This window comes from Neopelma chrysocephalum, unplaced genomic scaffold (genome assembly GCF_003984885.1).
Source record: "Neopelma chrysocephalum unplaced genomic scaffold, ASM398488v2 Primary Assembly neopelma1_142, whole genome shotgun sequence".
In the NCBI taxonomy this organism is placed as follows: domain Eukaryota; kingdom Metazoa; phylum Chordata; class Aves; order Passeriformes; family Pipridae; genus Neopelma; species Neopelma chrysocephalum.
In genome coordinates this window covers 2060697-2078634 of record NW_020897804.1, presented here as the reverse complement: position 1 = coordinate 2078634, position 17938 = coordinate 2060697, and the positions used below count along the sequence as shown (strand labels likewise).

Here is a 17938-nt window from a genome sequence, read left to right as displayed (position 1 = left end):
TAAAGGGTATCTTGCTTCATTTTATTTTCTCTGTGTTGGCTCCCAGCAGATGAAGTTCAGCCATTAGCGTGCAGGCCTTGTGGGAAAACTTCCTGGGTTTTTTTAAAGAACACAGGAGGAAGGGAGAGTCGGGAGATGAAGACTAACAGAAGGTCACTTCAGAAAACTTAATTCATTCTAGCTAAACCCAAATGGCCACCACATCCCAGTGTGTTCAGTATTTGCAAGTGATGGAAGTTCTAGATTGCTGAATGCTTCCAATTTGAACAGCAAGCAAATGTACAGTGATTGTGTATTGTACACACACAAACATGTTAATTCTGGCTCCTCTTGAACACACACAGTGAGTGTGGCCAGAGTTTGCCTGTCACAGCTCAGAGTCTTCCTGCAAACATGTTCACCTGCTGCCTGTGAAAGTAAATTGTCAGACAGAGTAATTTAGCTTAACTGGTAGGTCTGAATTTTTGCTTTGCCTAGTCTGTGTTGTAAACTGCTCTTGCTTTCATCTGCAGCTCTGCACCATTATTTTACCTTTCTTCCAGTGTGTCCAGGCTGCTGAGTCTCTTCTCTCAGGCCACGGGTTTTGGGCTTCTGCTCTCATAAGTCATCACCTGGGGAACAATATTTACATTCCTGAATTACTCACCCAAAATAGGAAACTGGGTGGAAACAGTCTGTCCTACATAACTTCCATTGCTTCCTGGTTTGGGTGGGAGAGGAAGTGGGAGTACTGAAACACTGCTAAAGAGACTGTTCTCATGGTATTGATGACCTCAATGAAGTAGTCAGTGGAATTCAGAATTGAAAAGAAATAAAATTTACCTATTTTTTCTTAATTCAAGCCATGAAATGGGCAATTTGAAAATACTGCCTATTCCTAAAAGAAATTCGTAACTTTAAATAGATTTTGACAAGATTCTTTGAAAGTTAAAAACGAGCACACACTTAGCAGAGCACTTGAGAGATGACTTGGTATCTTCCCCGTAATACAAACTGTGCAGAACACACAGCACGGGGAAAACTTTCCTACACTTATGCAATGCCAGAAATTCAATATGATGCTGATGCCATACCCAGTCTCCTGTGCTGCATCTGTGCACCACTGAAAACAGGAGCTTTTAGCAGAAATGCTGAACTAACCATCCAGTTTGAAAGCTGGAGGGTTTTCCTGCTCACTTACACTCCAACTTGAGAATTAATGATCTTGGGTAGACTTTCGTACAAGGTTTTAAAGTAGTTGAATATCCTTATAATCTGGTAATAATTTTGTGGTTTCTTACTATTTCCTGAAAAATATTAAAGTTTGTAATTTTCATTTCAATATCTTTATGGTAATTCTGTCACTTCTTTAAAATATCCAAGTTTTCAACTTTGTGTTTATCTCTTAAAATCAGTATGTGTTAAAGTACAAAATCTTGTACTAAAGTTCTACTTTTTTTTTATTGCCTTGGCAAAAAAAAAAAAATTTGCTCTTAACAAGGTGTTTTCTATTACATTGTTCTACAATTTCTTGTAGTCTGCACAGAAAGTGATATTGCCTCCTAGCCTATGCCCCCCCCTCAAAAAAAAATCATTTATTCAAAAGTAAGCATTGTCCTAAATGTCACTTATAAACAAGGCAGATTTTTGAACACTCTTGATGTGTTATGGTTCTGGAATAGCTGATTTTCAGATTGCATTTATCTCACTTGTGAGTGTATGGCAAAGAATACACTGAGTGGTACACTGAGCCTGCATGACAAGAGGCATTTCTTCTAATGATCATGGATCAGTTCTAGTTGTAGGTGAGGTAAGACTTCATGCTACTGTAAGAAATTCTGGTTTCTAAGAAATTACAGTCTAAAAATGCTAATTCTTCAAGTCATACTTGCATTGCCATTTGCAGGATGTGTTTTTTTCAAGCCCTTTAAATGCATCCATCACCTTTTGGAGCTCTAGAGGTTTCTCTCTGAAATCTTACATAATTATGTAAACCTACTTGGTTTGGAAACAAGGCTGTCTAATGAAGTATCAATTCTGTATTTCAGACATGCAAGAAAGCATTTCAGTCAGGCTGAGGGAAGTCAGCTGGATGAGGTTCGACAAGTGATGGGAATGTTGGCCTTTCCTTCAGACACTCACATCTCGCCCTATAAGGTAACGTCCTGCTTGAAATGCAGGGGTACAACAGACTAATAAAACAGATGTTGCAGTTTTTTTCGTTACAGGAAAATGCATTGATAATAAGATAAGTGTGGTTCTAATTTTACTTTCTAAAACCCACCTTTGTAATCATTCTCCATTTCAATAGCCAGTCCTTGCCTGTACATTAATCCAGTTGGGATGTGTTGTTGCAGTTGAATTTTAATAGTAACACAGATTCACACTGAGCTGGGCTTACCACAAACCCAGCACTAAAGATCTGTGGGGCTGGAAGCACAATATATAAATAAACAGCAAGATACAGAAGATGGGGAAGAACAAACTTAAAAAAAGAGACAGTTTTGCTCAATATATGAGACTGTGGCCTTAATACACTGGCAGCAATTCTTAATTCTGCTTCTCACATTACTGTTGTTGCAGTGGTTGGGCTGAAGAAAGATGATTTCAGTGATCTGAAAGCACTATTTTTGATCCTTAAAATAAATGTTCATTTATTTGGATTATGCAAATTAATGCAGATATTAGTGGTAATAGCTGCATCTAAATTTGAATCAAGCAAAATTCATAAGTAGATACTGTTTCTACAGACTGAGTTCTGTGGTCATCTCTAATTAGCTTCTTGTTAACTTGGTTCTGGAGGCAGAAGGTAGAGAAGAGTTGAGCTGGCAGAGCAAGACAAGAATTCCATGAAAAGCCAAGCCAGTATGTGGCAGTGCCAGTATAAACATGTTTTTTAAACAGTTGATGATGAAATTAATGGTTTAACAAAACACACAAAAAAAACTTCTGGAACCAACAACCCACTGAATTAACATTAATTTCTTCATTATTCCCAGAGTCCTAGAAGGATCCTGGTATTTTGCATTATACATTTGATGTGAGTTATAAGCATAAATGATCAGTGTGTTAGAAGACTGGATGTAAGAGCTTATCGTTGTTTTAGTAGCTAGGAAGAAATAGGCAGGAAATAAAAATCTTGTATTTTGTTCTGAGGGCTTGTTCGGGTGAAATGTTTCGATGAGGGAGAGAGAAGAGAAAAGCTGAGGTTGTTTCACATTCAGCCATACAATTACAAGAAATTCCCTACTACTTATGGATCTGACTTAGTTTATGGAAGTTATGTTTTAGATTCTTTAATAATTACCTAGACTAACAGAATCACAGAGTGCATGTTTGTTTGGAAGCACCTTTAGTATGCTGATTAGGAATTCAGTGCATAAATGGCTTCTTAAAATGGCTTTAAGTAAGTTACTTTTAAATCTGTGAAAAAGTTGGTCAGATCAGATCTCTAATTAACTGATTTTTATTAATCCAAGGGAAGAAGCATCTTCTATAACCAGTGAATACAGCTCTCTCCAGCTTACTATCCTCTTTCCTCCTTAAAAGGAAAGCATTTAATGTTGTGGCAAAACAAGCTGTGTTCTTTTGATACCCTTTGAAGAAGCTTATGTAGCTGTGGCTTCCACTAGACCAGATTTCTCAGAGTCCAGTACAGCCTGGCCTTGAACATTAGAATAACTGAATTGTTAAGGTTGGAAAAGTCCTCTGAGATCATCGAGTCCAACCATCAACCCAGCACCATCACTAAACCTCATCCTCAGCTGCCATATCCACATGTTTTCTGAACACTTCCAGGGATGGTGACTTCACCAGTACCCTGGGCAGCCTGTTTCAATGCTTGACAAGCCTTTAAGTGAAGAATTTTTTCCTAATATCTAACCTAAATCTCTCCTGGTGCAACTTGAGGCTGTTTTCTCTCACCCTGTCACTTGTTATCTGGAGGAAAAGACCGACCCCACCACACACCTGGCTACAGCCTCCTGTCAGGGAGTTGCAGAGAGTGAGGTCTCCCCTGAGCCTCCCTTTCTCCAGGCTGAACACCCCCAGCTCCCTCAGCCTCTCCTCATAGGACTTGTGCTCCAGACCCTTCCCCAGCTTCGTTGCCCTTCTCTGGACACTCTCCAGCACCTCAATGTTCTTCTTGAAGTGAGGGGCCCAAAACTGCACACAGGGTTCAAGGTGCAGCCTCACCAGTGCCCAGCACAGGGATGGGGCATCCACAACTTCCCTGGGCAGCCTGGTCCAGTGCCTCAGCACCCTCAAGTAAAGAATTTCTTCCTAATATCATCTCATCTAACCTGCTCTCTTTTAGTTTAGAGCCATTCCCCCTTGTCATGTCACTCCATGCCCTTGTCAAAAGTCCCTCTCCAGATCTCTTGTAGCCCCTTTAGGGACTGGAAGGTGCTGGAAGGTCTCCCCAGGTTGTTTCGTGTAGTTGTCTCAAAGTGTAGCACGCACAAATGGCAATATGATAAATATAATATATTGTAACATATATATATATATACAATGATCTGTATGATAAATACTATGTAAAGGTAAATAAACATTGCCACTTCTCATGACCAAAATGCAGGTTATGAGTGCAAAGGGGAAGGGGTGGTAGCAGAATAATTTAGGTCTTTGCCTATGAAGATAACAAGTATATTTTCAAAGGGTCTTCACTTCTTACATGAGTCTCTCAGAGCATTACTTTTAGGGTTCAATATATTCTTGACCTGTGGGTTTAGTTTTCATTTCTATGAAAGAAAAACATCCCTTTAACTACTGTTCCCTGTCTTTTAGGTAACCAGCATTAAAGAATTTTGCCTTTAAATGCGCACTTATGTAAGCTTTCTCTAACCTGGAGCTGTGCCAGCTCTTCAAATTGAAATCCTGTTATGAAATTCTGTAGACCTTATATATATATGTGGAACGTTTCCACACAGTACTAATGTTGCTTCCTTAGTCCAGCATTCTAGGGAACTAAAAGCAGGAAGTAACCTTACCAGGATTTACATACCTTAATTAGAACATTTGGTAGACGATGGAGATGGAATATTGCACCAGCTATTCTAAGTCATACTTGATTTACTAAAGTGGTGTTAAAAGGTACTTTCTAAACAAGTACATCCACTCTGTGCATTAATATGTACACTTCTGCTTTCTGGTGGGTTTGGTCTAGTGAGTTTTGCACAATTTGTCACTCCCAGGCTTTTGCCCCCCTTCCCCCCTGGGACAATTAGATTGAAAACAACTTATAGTTGTGTTGTTTTTCAACAGGATCTCTTGGACCCTGCTCGATGGAGAATGCTGATCCAACAGTTTAGATATGATAACTACAGACTACATCAGCTGGGAAACAATTCTGTTTTTACTATAACACTCCAGGCAGGCCTTTCAGCTATAAAAACACCGTATCCTTTAATGCAGATACTACTGGCGAGTGGGAAAAAAAGCCTTTTGGGATTGTTCTGTTCTATGGATGATTTTCAGACAGCTCAAATAAGAAATGTGACACATAATTTTGCTCATTAGTTGTTTAAATGGAGTATAAATTGGTCTCTTAAATTAAGGGGAGATGTTAATGGTTTATTAAAAAAAGGCACACCCAAACAAAAATTTCAAGGTCAAATCTATGTTGTGTTTGGGTACTAGACTGTCTTTGCATGGGCCTTAATTGGTGAACATACCTGGAAAAGTTAGTGAGCTGGGTCACAATTACTGGTTTTATGCACTTACACACAAATTTACTGGCCTGGTTTTATGTGAATATTCAAATATATCCTGCATCTTTTGAAACTTTGTTGGGTTTGCTGCACACTATGGTGTATTGGAGAAGGACTGGTGCTGCTGGGGTGCTCATGTTCCTTGAAACAAAGCAAACCCTCCACTCTTATATGGACACATTTAACTCGAGTTAAATGGCCCTGTGCATCCTGTGACCCGGGCTCCATTGGCACAGCTGATGATCTTTCGATGACATACATTGGGAAACTAATTGTCTTTCCATTCTGGCAACTGTTCCCTAACTTGCTGCTAACAGACAGTGTTATAAAGAGGATGGGAGCTCAAAAAACCCCGACTGCCCTGTGTGTAGCAAATCCCTGAACAAGCTGGCTCAGCCTCTGCCTATGGCACATTGTGCCAACTCCCGACTAGTCTGCAAGATTTCGGGCGATGTAATGAACGAAAATAATCCTCCTATGATGTTACCAAATGGATATGTCTATGGATACAATGTAAGTGTTGGAATCGATGACTTACTGAGGTCTAAAATAGCAGTGGTTATAACAATTTTCTAGGTCAAAATAGGAGCTTGTAACTGTCAGGAAGCTGGGAAAATACTTCTTGTGGTAATTTCTTAAGGACTGTCTGTTTAGCTGCTTAAATTGGTCTTAAAGAAGCTGATTTCTGACTATATGAATTTATAACATGAAATCAGATGGCATTGGAAATCTTTCCCTCTGGAGAACGATAATGTAGAATAAGTAACTTTTTGGGGCAAAGATACTTTGACCGCAGACCACAACATTTTTTTAAATTAAAGGAAGTTTATTTCCTAAACAGTACAATAATGCTATGAGTTACTATTGTGAATATTATCTTCTGGTTTCACTCTTTTTCAGTCTCTGCTTTCTATTCGTCAAGATGACAAAGTAATTTGCCCAAGAACCAAAGAAGTCTTCAACTTCTCACAAGCTGAGAAAGTCTACATCATGTAGGCCCGTAAAACACACGATGAAGTGCCGCTGGAATTTTGACACAGTGTATCTTGGCATACCCTGTAAAGGGGGGGGCCTTAATGTGTGGCAAAGAAGCAAAACCTGCCACCTTGGGGAGCAGACCTGTCGGTGGCATTGTTGTTTCTTGCGACCAAAGATCAATGAGCAACAATAAACACTCTTTAAAAAGTTAAAAAAAAAAAAAAGAAAGAAAGAAAAAAAAGAAGAAGAGAGGAATTATGACTTAAGTTTGTACTTGAATTAAAAAAAAAACAAACAAATTTTGATTGTTAAGGTTTTGTAACATAAGGTCAAAAATTGGACTCTTCTCAAAAGTACTTTCATCTTTTAAAGGATAACTTTCTTTAAAGATGGACACTTGCACTGGGGGAAAAGTTACAACAGATTTGAAATTAAATCCATTTTTCTTCCCTCTTTTTCACAATTGTCCAAGACCCTTTTGTTATCAAAGATCTCAGTACTACCAACATGTTCTCCTTTAAGCTCCTCTTTGCCTTCTTTATGATCCTCTCGTGAAGTAATCCTGAACATGAATGATGTAACTTATTTCCATGGGAAGATATTTTTGATGTCTTTGACACAAGACTGGCTTCTCTGGAGGATCAACTAGGGACTGGTTTGAAGGAGTATGAAGTCTTTTTCCAAACCCAAATATTTTAAGGAGGTTGCATAAGTATCAAGAGGAACTGAGAACATTTCAGGCAAAATCCAATGCTTGTTTAAATGTTCTTTTTCCAGTCTACCATAGTGTTAAAGTCCTTCTAAAGTTATTAGTTATGTGCATAGGGTTCAATATGAAATCATTAGTGCTACTGCCTTATTTCTTGCTTTGAGAATGTACTCACATGACAATGAGCTGGTATTCTTAAGTGTTGGGCGAAGTTTCTGAAGATGCCTTGCAGGATGATTACATAATTTTAGGGTCTAAATAGTATTCATTACTGAAACTAATAGTTCAATTTTAACAACTGCAGAACACATCCTTACAACTTTTCAAAAGAATTAAACCATTGTAGTTTAAACAAAACCATATTGTAGAGGTTTGTATTTAGCGCTTATTTTTGCATGTTGATGTTGATTAGCTAATAAAAGATTGTAAATGTAAAACATGTTAATAAAAATTGTTTTCCATTTCTTGATTATATAAAATTAGAAAGCTGTTTTGTGTTTAAATGTACAAGAAATTATCTCTCCTTACTCTTAAAAGGAGTGCAACTTCCAAGTGTTGAATTTCAGCGTTCTGCAAGAGTAAAAAAACAAAACAAAAACACAACACAAACAACCAACCAAACAAAAAAAGGCCATACAATAACCATAAATGTTCTTCAAAGCATTTCAGTCAAATAACTATTTTTGGTTTAAACTTTTCATGTATGAACAGTATACTCTAGGGTTTTTTCTGTCTCTTCCCAGAAAGCTGGCTACTGTCCTAGAGCCTTTCTGTTAATAAAATGTTGTGGGTGATGGTAGGTGTGGGTTTTGGTGTGTGACTGAGTGCTGTAAAGAATGCTAACAAAGCATAGTCAAGGGACCACAGCTTCTGTTCATGTTCAACACTTAGAGATCACAGATACATCTAAACTGACTGGAACTGTAAAGGCGGTGGGGTCTGAAAAGGTTCCATTTTCAGGAAGCATCACTGTTGATGCTTCAGGAAAGGTATGTCTGGACCACTGCAGAGCTGCCAGCTTGGCACAGGTCAGTGTTCCTGCACTTCCTCCTGGAAGGGTCTGTTTCTCTCTGTGTTTTCTCAAGTGACAGATTTAATGACTCCTTAGGAACAAAAGCAATGTGCCAAGAGTAAGTGGAAGCAGATAATGAGACAACTTACATCAGGAACTGGAATAATTTGCTATCAGTTAAGCAGTAACTGGTCTCTTCCTTTCTCAGGGGGCAAGAATTGGAGCATCCTAAACTCATAAGGAGAGGAGGTGTCACCCTGGGGAGCAGTGTTACTCAAACCCAGGTGGAGCAGTATCTGCATTTCTTTGGGAGACCATTTGCAGCTTCCCTGCAGAAGGGCAAGGTCAGCTTTGGGGATGGCAACCTTGCTTCTCCCTGCTTTACAGAAATGCATGAAGGCCAAAGCAGGAAAGAAGCAGTAGATTTCTGTTGACCCTGAGGGAATGTGTGGTAACTGCATGGCAATTGTAGGGCATGGAAGTTGTTGCTTTTGCTTCTCTAAGTACTGGTTAGGGCTGTGGTTTCCTGAGATTTCAGCCCTTTTTGATTTCTGTGGCCTGAGCAGAGTGGTGGTAAAATCCACATTCCCAAAAAAACCCCAACTAACTGGGAAGGGGAGGAGTGGAGAGCAGCTGTCCTACAAGGAGGGCCTCCATTTATGGGAGGTGTGATTCCAGAGGGCCAGGTGCCAACGTGAGGACTCAGTCCCTGATGGTGTGTTAGAAAGGAGGTGTTCCAGAAGGAGCGTAGGGGAGCTTCAGCTGTTTGTGAGCTGTGATTGCTCACTTCAGAAATCTGCAGTCAGACAACCTTCTCTGACTGCAGACAGGCCTGTTTGAGACAGCTGTAACCTCCTTCCTGGCCCCTCTGAACTGTGCCAGGCTGCTCCCAGGGTTGCTCTGGCATGGGTTTGGAAGCCTTCCAGCTGTATAAGGGTCAGAAATGGTGGCGGGGCTGGATTGCTTTGGTGCAGCCTGGAGCCCTGGTTTGCATTCCCTGGCTGCTTTGTGCAGCCTTGAGCTCAGGATCCAGCAGAGGTGTCAGTTCACAGCTCATCTCACAGACATCAAACCAAGAGCAGCAGGTGGCTCAGGGTGAGTATAAAGTTATTTGAAATGGTAGAGGTTCACTAGTAAAGTGAAGGCTGTCTCCTCTCAAGGTCTGGCTGAGCTGGAAATGAACAATAAATATAATAATATATAATGGCCAGTCTTCGCGAACGAAGATCTGGGGAAAGGTCTTTTACCTTTCCAGCCTGCGCAATGGATTTTTTAGGTGAGACACAGCCTGCGCTGAACTGAGCCCACCCTTTAATCCTAAGGTTCATCTGCCGGGGCCAAGCAAGCTTGGACAATGGCAGTGAGGTCCTCAGGACGTAGGTTTGTTTAGAGTGACCTTCTCTTAGATGGATGGCCTCACAGGCCTAACGGACTCCATCTGCCCGGGGGACTGGCTGGATTTGAACCTGGGTCGCAGCAGTGAGAGTCCTGCACGCTAACCACTAGGCCACCAGGGGTCCCCCGGAAATGAACAATATCCTTCACTGTAATGTTTTTTTCAGTCTTGCCAGGCAATTAAACAAAATGAGACTTGAGGCTCTGGATTTTGGTTACAGTGTTCCTGTTTGAAGGCAACAGTTTTGTCCCGTTTGTGGTCAGGGCAGGTTCCTGTGATTTCCACAATTACATGGGGGGTGAGAATTGCCTTAACCTTTCCTTCTGTTTGTTGTGGTCCAAACCCCTACTCTGAATGCTGAATGTTTCCCAGTATTGTGAAAGGAGAGATACTGGTCACTGTTCACAGTGCCATGGGTCTCTTTTGTACCTGTTTCAGCTTGAAGTGTTCCATTATCTTCCAGGCTGAGAAGGGTTCAAGATGCTGAGGTCACAACACTTTGTAGGTAGGAAGCAGTGGAGCTGATACCAAAATCAGGCAAAAAATTTTGCAGGAAGCTTGAAAGACTGATGGACTGGTATGGTTTTGTTTGGGTTTTTTTAATGTTAGCATGGCCTTTCCTGCTCATTAATAAAATTACTTCTTGGGGAAAAAAAAAAAAGATTATTTGAGAGAGGAAGAATGAGAAAATTACAGCTGGAATTATGCCAAAAGGAAGCCTTTGAACATGCTTAATGGACCACTGTTCAGAAAAAAAAGGGATACTTTGACTTTCTTTTTTTACAGCTTCAGATAGCCTGAGCAGAGTGTGTTGGGAGATGCACCAAACACTTATCGAGGATGCTTTGAGACCCACACTGTGACATTGTGCAGTGTGCAGTGAGTGTGGCACGATAGACAGGTCACTCAGTAAAAGAAAATGAGTATTTAAATCTCTTCTGTCCTGTTTGTTTATGTTCCATGATGAGGTATTCTGAAGTTTTGCACCAAATAGACCCCAGCCTAGATCAGCATGATAGTTGATCAAGTCTGATCTTGTCTGACCCTTGAACAGATGAACTGCCAGTAGTTTCTTCTAGTCACTGAATGCTATAGTAATTCCTTGTTTCTGATTGATGATGAGGGATATCTGTGGGTGGGTCAGAGATTTCCCCTGGATTTCCCTGGCATTATGCTTTCCCAAAGATTCAGTGTCTGGTTGGTTCTGCAATATGCATCAGCCATGCTGAAAGGCAGCATTTTATTAATTTAATCATTTCTTTTAAAGACCTGGCCCTCTTAGCTAGGCTCTAAGGAGTTTTCAGCAGCTCAGCTTTCTCTTAGTTTTAGGAAGAGATCTAAGATGGGCTGAGCTGGGCAGCAGAATCTCTTCTTACCTCTTTACTGACACATCTTCTTATAGCCAGGTAGGTTCTGTAAGTGGAATTAAACATCTCTGGCACACAGTCAGGGAAAGAAAATTTGCCATCAAGGCCAGCACAAAGGAGGAAGAAGCTACAGTTTAGTTACTGTTGGATGTGAGGGCTGAAGAGGTTTTTGGCACAGGTGTAAAGCCAACACAAAATAGTTCTACATTACAGCCACCTTTTGTGAGAAGTTCAGTGTGTATCTGATCTAGACACTGCAAAAACCCCTCATCTAAAGAGATCTAGTCCTGACCTCAGTTTGAACTGAAGCGCTAAAGACTCTGTACGTGGAAGTTCTTAATATCAAAAATTAAATTAATACTCATTCCTCGCTGGGGACGAGTTGATTTCACTGAGGAGCTCACAGTTTTGAACAAGATATTTCAGATTCCACCATACAAACCTGCTATGTGAACGTGTAAAAATTATCTTGTAAAAATTGACATGTAAAAATTATCTTAAACCAGAGGAAATCAGCTGTCACATAAGTAGCACCACAAGAAGAAAAATAGGAAATAGCAGAACAACAAGACACAGGAAGGGCTGCTGAGCAAGAAAAGCTGTTGGGTTTGACTCAGTAAAAATGAGATCAAGCAGCAGGGTAGAGTTAAGAAATCCCATCAGCCAGTTATCTTTCAAAGAGATTAAAATACCTTCAGCTTTTTAAAGTGCAAGTATAAGAAGAAAAAATGAACATGAAAGCACTGTGTGATAGAGATCCAGACTTGATTACAAAACTGCACCCAGCACCTTGCTCCTAATAAAGACGGCAACGTGTGACATCGGTGGGCGGCGTGGAGCGGGAGATGCACTGAGAGAACCAGAAATAACTCAGCAACATGGAAGGGAAAAACATTGTGCCCAGTTATAGAAACCAAGTGATCAGGCTCCTGGGATTGTTAATTGTTCAGATCTAATGGAAAGAAGCCGTTCCAGTATCCAACCTGGGAATGGTATCACATAGAATCAAAAAGTGATTGGGCTTGGAAGGGACCTTGCAGATCATCTCATTCCAACCCCCTGCCGTGGGCAGAGACACCTTCCACTAGACCAGGTTGCTCAGAGTCACATCCAGGCTGGTCTTGAGCACTTTCAGGGATGGGGCACCCACAGCTTCTCTGTGGGGCCAGCCAGGACGCTACAATCTGTTCCAGTGTCTCACCACCTGAAGAAGTAAAGAATTTCTTCCTAATATCTAATCTAAACCTGCCCTTTAAACCCCGTTTAAAGCCATCCCCCCTTGTTCTATCACTCCATGCCCACGTAAACAGTCCCTCTCCAGCTCTCTTGTAGCTCCATTTAGGTCCTGGAAAGGGCTCCAAGATCTCCCCAGAGCCTTCTTTTCTCCAGGCTGAACAACCACAGCTCTCTCAGTCTGCCCCCAGAGCAGAGGGGCCCCAGCCCTCAGAGCATGTTCATGATTCTTCTCTGGACTTGCTCCAGCAGGTCCACATCTTTCTTATGCTGGGGCTGCAGGGGGCCCTGGTGCTGCTGTGCTGGAAGCTGGAGCACAGTCCTCGTGGTTCAGGTTGTCTCTCTTGCACTGCAGCTGGAGCAGAGGGAGCACTGAGCTGTTCTGTTTCCCAAATTAACGAGGAAAACCAAAGCTGGTTAAGTTGGGGATAACGCCCAAGGTGCTGGAACCTACATCTGTACCTACTCTTTTCACCTTATTTCCTATCCTGTAAGATTAACTTTTATGTTGTGCATTTCTCAAGGAAATAGTTTTACCTACCCCACAGGGCAGAGGATCAGATTTTCCCAGGAAAATCATCTGGGTTTCCAGCCAGGACTTTTCCCTGACAGAGCCAGAAGGAAGAAGGAGGAGGAAAAGATGATTAAGGCTATTCACTTCAGGACAAAAAGGTCATTAACTACCTTAAATGTTTTGTTCCCCACCCATAGAGATTAAGCAGGATCACAAAGACAAATTCCCCCAAAAGAAATAAACAGATAATAAAATCAGTAGACAGTTTCTTTTTCCTTCTTTGCAAACCACAACAAGACAAATCGCTCAGAAGAACGAGGACCAGAGCTGTGGGAAGTTCTTCAGGGTGCCCAAACAGGCAGGTTTGGAACCCCTGGCTGCTTGTTGCTGCCCCTCCTTTTGGAAGATGGGGTGATTCCTTGGTAGGAGCTGTTTTGCTCTGTGGTGTGGGGGAAGAGGCTGTTTCTCCACAAGGATCGTGCCATGATTTTCTATTTTAAACTGTGCACACTCAAGAGTCTCATTGTCCTGCTCATCTGTGCACAGGAGCTCAACATACTATTTGATCCTCTTTGTGGCCTTAAGGAACATCAGCTTACAGGGCTGGCTTCCACCATAGGAAATGGAGAGGAATTCAGGCCAGGGGGTGAGGGATGCAGCAGGAGAGCATCTCTGTGGGCGGCTGCTGGAGAGAGCAAAGAAGCAGCTTGTGGGTGGTTCGTGCTGCCTATGGGAGCTTCAGAGACACTTGAGCAGTATGGGGATGTCTGCTACGGAGGGAAGGGTAACCCACAACTGAGTCCAGCATCATATTCCTATTTCAGGACTATTACAGCCTTATTCCTGACTCTTTTCTGGAGTCAGCATGAGGCTTGAGCCAAACGGCGTTGGAGTCTCTGGAGTCTCTAATCGAATCTTGCCCTCAGAGCATTTGCAACTTGCCCATGCAGAGGGTGCTATACACTGCTAACCTGCATGTGGGGAAGCTGAGACACAGCCAGCTCCAGGAGGAACAGCCCTGGAATGGGATGAAGTGTGTAGTCTCATCTTGTTAGATGGTCAGACAGTGAAGAAGAGATCAGATTTGATATTGTTGATGCAAATCTGTTGGCTTTTTTTTTCCCAGCAGCACTTTGTAAACGTTGATCTCAGATATACATCCCCTCTGATGATCCAGGCTTTGTGGCATCTGTTTTCTTTGAATGTCACTGTCATATCCATTGCCAGCTCTGTAGCTTCAGTGCTGCATTATTCTACTCCAAAAACACAGTGAATAAACAGGGTGCTGGTTTTATAGGAGAGCTAATGATTTGATTTAACTACCAAGTACAGAGAAAAGCCCAGAAGCTACAACTGAATTGCTGTTTTGCTCCTTCAGTGAGTAACAGACCTTCTTTGACACACCTAATTGTTATAGTAATTGGAAAGAATGTCACCTGCCCTGTTAAGAGAGACATTATCCTACCCTTGGCCAAAACCTATTCCCTGTCTCTCTGTTTGAAGCCTTCTGAGGAGGAGGTAAAATTAAGAATTCCTCATTGAAGTAAGATTAGCAGTTGCTGCATCCATAAATACCTGTCTTATTCTAAACCCATTAGCAAAGGATAATGACTGGTTTCTTTGCATTGGGAAACCATAAATAACATCACCTCTGATCTCTGTGTTTGAGGGTGTGATGCTGGAGTAAATTTTGATCTGAATAAAGTATTTGTCTTAATTCTTTCCCTCCACACCTTGTATTTCCAGGAACAGCATTAAAAGAAATCAGAGTGCTGGTACCATTTTTGTCTTGGCTGAAGAAGCCAAGCAGAACCTTTGGGGCAGTGAACCTGTCACTGAACCTTCAGGTGGCTATTTAAAAACTATAATTGCAAAATAACACCCTCATCTAGGATCACTATCAGGTGAAGTGATACTAAAGCATCTAGGCCAAAATGTAAAGTCTCACAGAGCAACAGTTTTTTGAATGTTCTACAGCTTTGTGCAAATCCCATTAAATTTACCAGTATGGATCAGCTCTGTTAAAATACCAAAGATTAAAAACGCAGCCTCACAACTTCATCTGCTCCAAGCAGCCTTCCCTGCTAAGGGCATTTAGAGGGGCTGCTCCCATCATCACAGGAACATTCCCATCACGCTTATCTGTCCTTAGGGAATTGAGTCTTGAAATTGGGAACATTCTTGAAATCTTACAGTAGTTGCTTTTATTTCAAGGACACTTCAAAGAGCCATAATATCCTTTTTCTTAATTCTGTTTGCAAAATACTCTCCCTCTATGCTGTCCCCTCTCTAGGGTCCACTGACAACTCCATTGCATAAGTAGCCAGAGCTCCTGCTTTAACATTTACTGTCTGAGTCACCAGGATTTTCATGTCCTGCCATCTCTGTTTTGTGTAAAAAGTGCCTTCCAAAAGAGCCAGGGGCAATAGATCTCCAGTGTTCTGATTTTAGATGTTGAGTCTCAAAACTATTTACAATCCAGGGCTGTTTGGTTCGAGCACATCTGTCAGAAAAACATCATCATGAGACAGAGAATCTGTTTCCTCACTGGTAAAATATGTGCCTGGTTTCCAGTCTGAATTCATCTTTTGTTTCTTGTGTTTTTCACTGCTATACTCGGAATCATTTCATATGTGATATTTTTCCCTGAAGATATTTTTATTTTATGAACAAGTTGCCTCACAATAATCAAAACTTATTTAAATCTTTACTAATAGAAGGTATTGCAAGTGTTTATTTTCTCCTATTTGTTCTTGTATCCTTCCTATATGTAAAGGATTTTTTAAAGAACTTTGTAAAGTGTGTATTATTTTAGTATTTACCAGTCTGTTTACACATTTTACAGAGCTTATACTACTCAATGCTTTTTGTTATTGCTCTGGAACTGTTTAACCCTGCTGTTCCCACACTGATTCAATATAATAGACACATATTTGAAATTTGCTTGTGGTTCTGAAATAGGAAGAACTGCTGCTTTTCTAAGAAGTAAATGCAGAACAGAGATCAATGCTAAAATATTCCTGTGTGGTTCGAGGCCTGTGATACTTTTGAAGAGACAACACAGTGTATTTTTGCATCATACACATTTCCTTCCTGAAGGTTTTTATTGCACCATTTGAAGCAGAGCCCAAGCAGTGATAGAAGCATATGGAGATGAGAGAAACCATATTGATTGCAGGTAACTTGGAATCCTTGCCTGTAGGAAGTAAAGTTACGCTGTGTTTACACACACGTAAGTGAACCTCTCAGCCTTTCCATCTTTTCCTCTGGAGCCACCTGAACCAACCCTTGTTTATGGTGCCCAGGGCAGTGTTTTGGCAACTCAGTTGTGATTTCAGTTCACCACCACTGGCCTTTCAAGAAAGAGCCACTTCTGTGCCAGGTGCAGGTTTTTCAGTTATGATACGAGGGGGAAAGAAGTTTTTTTGCCACATTTTTGGTGCAATCAAACTTTTTTCATTAATTTCTTAAAAAGCTCAAATATCTTCCATATTGAGGTTTGTTTATTGGCTTTAGAGTTTGGAAAGGAGGGGGATTTGTTGGGTTTTGTTTTGGGTTTGGGATGGGTTTTACTTGTTTTAGGTGGTTTTTTGGTGGGTGTTTGTTCAGCAGAAAAGGCGAAGTGTGCCAGGAGATGCTCTTAATGCTCTAAATTTTTCTGAAAGTTTTGCTACATCCATTTTCCTCTACAAGCACAGGGAAAGCAGTGAGTCATTCTGCTTGGAAAATGCCTCAACCTTCAGTGTTTTCTCAGAGGGATGTGTTCTCTTTTAAATTGTCATTAAAATTAGTTTCCTTGGTGTGATACACAGGAATGCTTTGTTCAAGTAAAATATCTTCTTTGCCTATTTTATTGGGAGACTGTGATCAAGGTAAAGATTCTGATCTGTTCAAAGACTTATTCCTGGCCTGGAAACAGTGTGGCCTTGCACATAGATGGAAGATGCAACAAGAGAATATGGGAGACAGTGGTGTGAGTGGAGTTCTTAAGTGACATTATATATGTGTGTGTGTGTGTGTGTATGGATATATACAGATAAATATAACGACACATTTTAATTTATGTGACATATGAATATTTATATATTTGTATGTGTGTGTGTGTATACACAAATTGTAATTTCTGACTTGGAGTGCTGAAACCCACCTGGGCACTTGGATATCTCTTGGAGAAAAGGAGGCTCAGGGGGGACCTTCTCACTCTCTACAACTCCCTGACAGGACGTGGGGTCGGTCTCTTCTCCCAAGTAACAAGTGACAGGATGAGAGGAAATGGCTTCAAGTTGTACCAGGGGAGGTTTAGATTGGATATTAGGGGAAATTTCTTCATGGAAAGGGTTCTGAAGCACTGGAACAGACTGGGAAGTGGTGGAGTCACCCTCCCAGGAGACAGTTAAAGAACATGTAGATGTGGCTCTTGGGGACATGGTTTAGTGATGGCCTTGTCAGTGCTGGTTTTAGAGCTGAACTTCATGATCTTGGAAATCTTTTCGAATGTAAATTATTCTGATTTTCACAGGTGACCCCTAAGGTTTTGGATCTGGGACATCAAACCCAATGCCACAGGTCAGTGCTACAAGCCCGTACGCCCAAATCCTACTTTAAAAAAAAAAAAACTAAAATAAAAGTAAACAACTTGCTGATAGTGAAAATGATTTGTATTTAACGCTAAAAACACCGAGCAGGATTTCTAAGGCGGTGCGTTTTCCAAGGAGCAGCGATCTCAGCGATGTCAGCCCCAGCTCTCGCCTCGCTGGACGGGCTACAGGTGTTCCTGCATTGCCATCTGCTGGGGGCTGCGCCAAGGGCAGCCCCGCGACCCCCGGAGCCCCCCTCTCCTTCAGAGAGCCCCGTCTCCAGTGGTCCCCCAGCGCCTGGTTTAACACCGGGCTGCTTCGGTAGAGGAAAACAAATAGAATTTGTGCCTGTAATTCGCTAGGCACAGTTTTTGCTAAAGGGTGACAGAGTTCCGAGCTGTATAATGTTCCTTTTTATCCTTATCTGCAAATAGGCTCATCTTAAAAGTACTTTATACTTCG

The 17938-nt window shown here is 41.4% G+C and overlaps 1 protein-coding gene and 1 long non-coding RNA gene across 7 annotated transcripts in view; one reads left to right on the top strand and one right to left on the bottom strand.

The window, feature by feature from the left end:
* The window catches only part of MAEA (macrophage erythroblast attacher), a 50890-nt gene extending 43062 nt beyond the window's left edge, over positions 1 to 7828 (top strand). For all 6 annotated transcript variants that reach the window (XM_027699869.1, XM_027699870.1, XM_027699867.1 and 3 more), the window contains 4 exons: positions 2028 to 2136; positions 5245 to 5378; positions 6008 to 6203; positions 6591 to 7828. In XM_027699869.1, the coding sequence (XP_027555670.1) occupies positions 2028 to 2136; positions 5245 to 5378; positions 6008 to 6203; positions 6591 to 6686 (535 nt within the window). In that variant the 3' untranslated portion in view covers positions 6687 to 7828. The remainder of the gene's footprint in view (positions 1 to 2027; positions 2137 to 5244; positions 5379 to 6007; positions 6204 to 6590) is intronic.
* LOC113975650 lies at positions 543 to 17369 on the bottom strand. Its single transcript, XR_003536868.1, has 3 exons — positions 17259 to 17369; positions 12209 to 12211; positions 543 to 555 (listed from the first exon to the last, which is right to left on the bottom strand). It is a non-coding gene; the product is annotated as an uncharacterized LOC113975650 (long non-coding RNA).
* Between the last annotated feature and the right edge of the window lie 569 nt (positions 17370 to 17938).